The sequence below is a fragment of the Elephantulus edwardii genome, unplaced genomic scaffold, assembly GCF_000299155.1.
Source record: "Elephantulus edwardii isolate Elephantulus edwardi_28Jun2011 unplaced genomic scaffold, EleEdw1.0 scaffold00288, whole genome shotgun sequence".
In the NCBI taxonomy this organism is placed as follows: domain Eukaryota; kingdom Metazoa; phylum Chordata; class Mammalia; order Macroscelidea; family Macroscelididae; genus Elephantulus; species Elephantulus edwardii.
The window spans coordinates 321,303-324,845 of record NW_006400038.1 but is presented as its reverse complement, the minus strand read 5'-3'; the positions used below and the strand labels follow the sequence as shown (position 1 = coordinate 324,845).

Genomic DNA, 3,543 nt, shown 5'->3' with positions numbered 1-3,543 from the left:
TGAGGAAAACATCCTGTCCTGGCTTTCTCTGCTCCAGTGGGTTCTCAATACATCTTTTGACATGGATACAGGCAGAGTTCAAACCCAGCCCTTGTCTCCCTAGAGAGGTTGAAAGAGAAAACAGTGAGTTTACACAAGATAAAATGAGTGAATGTACATTTATATTCTCTACATTAAGAAAATGTAGTAAAAGACATTTCATTCTGATTTTTAAAAGAGCAATAATGTGAGTGCTGTGACCTTTTCTTGAGGGCTCCTGAATGCATCCCTTTATTAAAGATTGTAGAGGCGATTGGTGTTCTCACGCAAAGCAGCCAAGGTATAGGACAGTGTCTGGTCTTTGACCCTGGCAATCTCTCTGACAGTGTGCAAGGCCAGTCCCGGATGGGCATACTGACAAAGGCTCTTGGGAACCTGGAAGACATCAAGTGTTCAGAACATCACTGTGCCATCTGTGCACAACCATGCAAAGAGCTCCCTCCCTGTCCCTTCCCCAGCAAGGACCTCTGTGGGGCTGCCCTACAGAGACCCCTTTACCTGCAGGTGCAGGGTGAGTCCTAGTCATGGGGGCTCTGGGTGAGCAGGGTCCCACGCTTCCTTGGACTACCCTCTACAGGGTAGGGCTTTGCACTGCCTGGAAGAGAGTGGTTACTCTTCAGCTTCTCAGCCCCCTGGACCCATGATTCTGCAGAGTAGCAGCAAGGAGACATCTACACGGGCAAGGGTGGACCTAGAGGTCACTAAGGCTTGGGCCTGGCCAGCCTCATGAAGGTACTTAATGCCCCCCCCAGCAGTGCCCCAACTCAGCCTGTAGACACTCCTACCTGGCGTGGGAGGAAGTAAGGAGCATCAGTCTCTACAATGATTCTCTCCAGTGGGATCTGTCGCAGAGCATCCCGGGCCTCCCAGGCAGAGGAATATGTCAGGACTGCTGTGAAGCCCACGGACATGTTGGGAAAGTACTTCAACAGAGGCTCGATGACTGGGTAGCTTCCGGTGAAGCAATGCCTGAGGGAAGGGAACTCCACATCAGGGCGCTCACTCTCTCAGCACCCTCCAAACCCTCCCACAAAGATCACCCTTCTGAAATTATTTTATTTGGATTGATTTCCAGAAATGGGGAAAAGAGCATCCAAGGAAAAGGATTCCATAATAAACACAGATATGAAATGCCTGCCACATAATACTGACAATACCTGGTGGAAACGCTTATACAGAATATGATGTCATCATTAGCAATCACACAAGGCAGGGCATGCTCAAGGCATTACAAGAACAGGCAGGACCATAATCCGTCCCACAACAGTAATATGCAAAAATTACATCCTACTAGTCAAACGAACTGGAAAGCAGCAAAAAATATCAATGCTGGGAGTGGAACTAGAGGTAAATTTCTCTCCCCTTACTTTGCGCCTTGTGCTGCCTCAGTCATAGTCTGCCTGCTCCCATTAGTCTCTTCAAGGTCAACCCCGGACAAAGCAGTGAGAGTCCAGAGACTGGACTGTCTGTGCTTCATCATGGCAGTATGCCACCTCAGCAAAGACCAAGGGCTATACATCCTGCCTGGATGCCCTAATGCAGAGGTACCTCCACTTCTGCCACCGGCCAAGACCTGGTCTGGGTTCTCGATTTCCTATTCTGTCAACTATTCTCTTGCTCAGTACCTCAGGCAGGTGGAGAGAAACAGCCCTCCTCTAGCTCCCTGAGAGCCTCGGCACACTGCAGCCCCAGGCTTCATGCGGGATCACAGCTGGCATGCCTGTCTCCTCAGTCCCTCCAGGGTAGCCCCAGAGCCAGGGATATGCTGCTGTACGAACACAGCAGGAGCTAACACACTCAGACACACTACAGCTTGGATTCCAGTGCTTCTGAAAGAAAAGTGACCGTTCAAAGGGGATGAGGGGGAGAGAGGAAGAAAATGTCTTTCCAGTATCCTTCGATGTTATCTGTGGGCTAGGCTACATGTCAGCCAATCCCTCAACCTCATTTCTGAGAAGAGCCTCTATTTCAGTCTGTCACCTTTTTTTTACATATTAATTGTTTATAGAGTATTAGTCAAAATATATGAAATGGCCATTTTGTACGTTAAAAAAATCATTAAATGGGAGCTCTGGTGGCCTAGTGGCAAGACGCTGTACTACAATCCCAGAGGTATGTGGTTCAAATCCACCAGATGCTCTGCTAGAGAAGGACGGGGCAATCTCCTCCTGTACCAGTCAGATCTGACTTGACAGTACACATAAAAATAATACAATTAAAAAAGAAACCTTAAAAAAAAATTAAATCAATTTCATATGGTCCAACCTAACACATCTTTACAAAAAAAGAATTAACAAGCTAGTATTTCTTAGGGAAAAAAACACTTACAATCACAATACTGGGGGGGGGGAGCTAAACACTACAATATTGACTGAGTGGTAAGGAGTCACTCTGCCAACCCACAAGTATGCAGCTTGAACCCACCAGGGAGAGCTCCATGGGAGAAAGATGGGCAATCTCCTCCCATGTGATTTACTGCCTCTGAAAATGCACTGGAGGGTCAGCTATGGGTCAATTCTGACTTAATGATACACAACATAACTAGCTTTCATTGACTTTTTGTTGTCTCAATTAAAGTCCTGTACAGCAGGGAGCATTTCTTTGATTTGCTACTGAAGTTCCAGCCTCTAACCTATGAATCTTGTAGTCGGACGGCACAAATTTTTTCATGATATCCAGCAAATCTTCATCAGCTTCTCGGCAGTGGATCACCAAAGGCTTCTTAAGAGACACAGCGAGCTGCAGCTGCCTCTCAAACACCTAGGAGGAACAAAGGAACAGCACCTGCTGGTTAGAGCCGCATCTTCTTTCAGGCTATCCAGAAGAGCCAGTCCAGTGGGCCCTTCAACCCCTCAGTTTCCACTTTTAAACTCAGTACTGTAACAACAATAGGGAGCACTTACTGATGCTCCAAAAACTAGGTGTCTCACAGCTACCAGTCCCCACTATCAGGGATGGCTGCTTCACCTTCCCCAGGCCTTTACAACACAGCTGCTCACCTTCTGGCATCTAAATAGGCAGAAAGTGATAGATCTCAATTTAAGACCTCTCTCTAAAAACTGTTTCTTAGGATGGATACACAAAACCATTGCAGTCATCTTTCAGTATCTGCAGGGGATTGGCTCCAGGACCCCTGTCTATATAAAAATGATGCAGTATTTGTGTATAATCTATGGATGTTCGCCTATATACTTTAAATAATCTTTAGATGACTTCTAACATCTAATCCAATGCCAACAGCACTCTATATTCTCTTAGCCTTTGAGAGATCACTTTTGACTCCCCCAACCCCTCTACCCTAAATATTTTTTTTTTAAGTTACAATAAAATTTTTTATTTAGGTTTGGTCAGTACAGATACCAGATATACTGGAGTCACAGAACTATATGCATTGACAGGATACAACAATTTATAAAAACTCAGCAACTATGCACACAATTTCTTAAATATTCAGTCACCTAAAGAGAAAATGCACAGATGTATGAGATGTATGGTGGAAAAAAC

At 45.6% G+C, this 3,543-nt stretch overlaps 1 protein-coding gene across 1 annotated transcript in view; it reads right to left on the bottom strand.

Moving 5' to 3' along the window:
* Positions 1-273: 273 nt before the first annotated feature.
* Positions 274-3,543, bottom strand: part of TATDN2 (TatD DNase domain containing 2) — a 56,330-nt gene continuing 53,060 nt past the window's right edge. Inside the window, exons 5-7 of the mRNA XM_006900540.1 lie at positions 2,672-2,799; positions 825-1,008; positions 274-414 (exon numbers count right to left, since the gene is read on the bottom strand). Coding sequence (XP_006900602.1) covers positions 274-414; positions 825-1,008; positions 2,672-2,799 — 453 coding nt within the window. The remainder of the gene's footprint in view (positions 415-824; positions 1,009-2,671; positions 2,800-3,543) is intronic.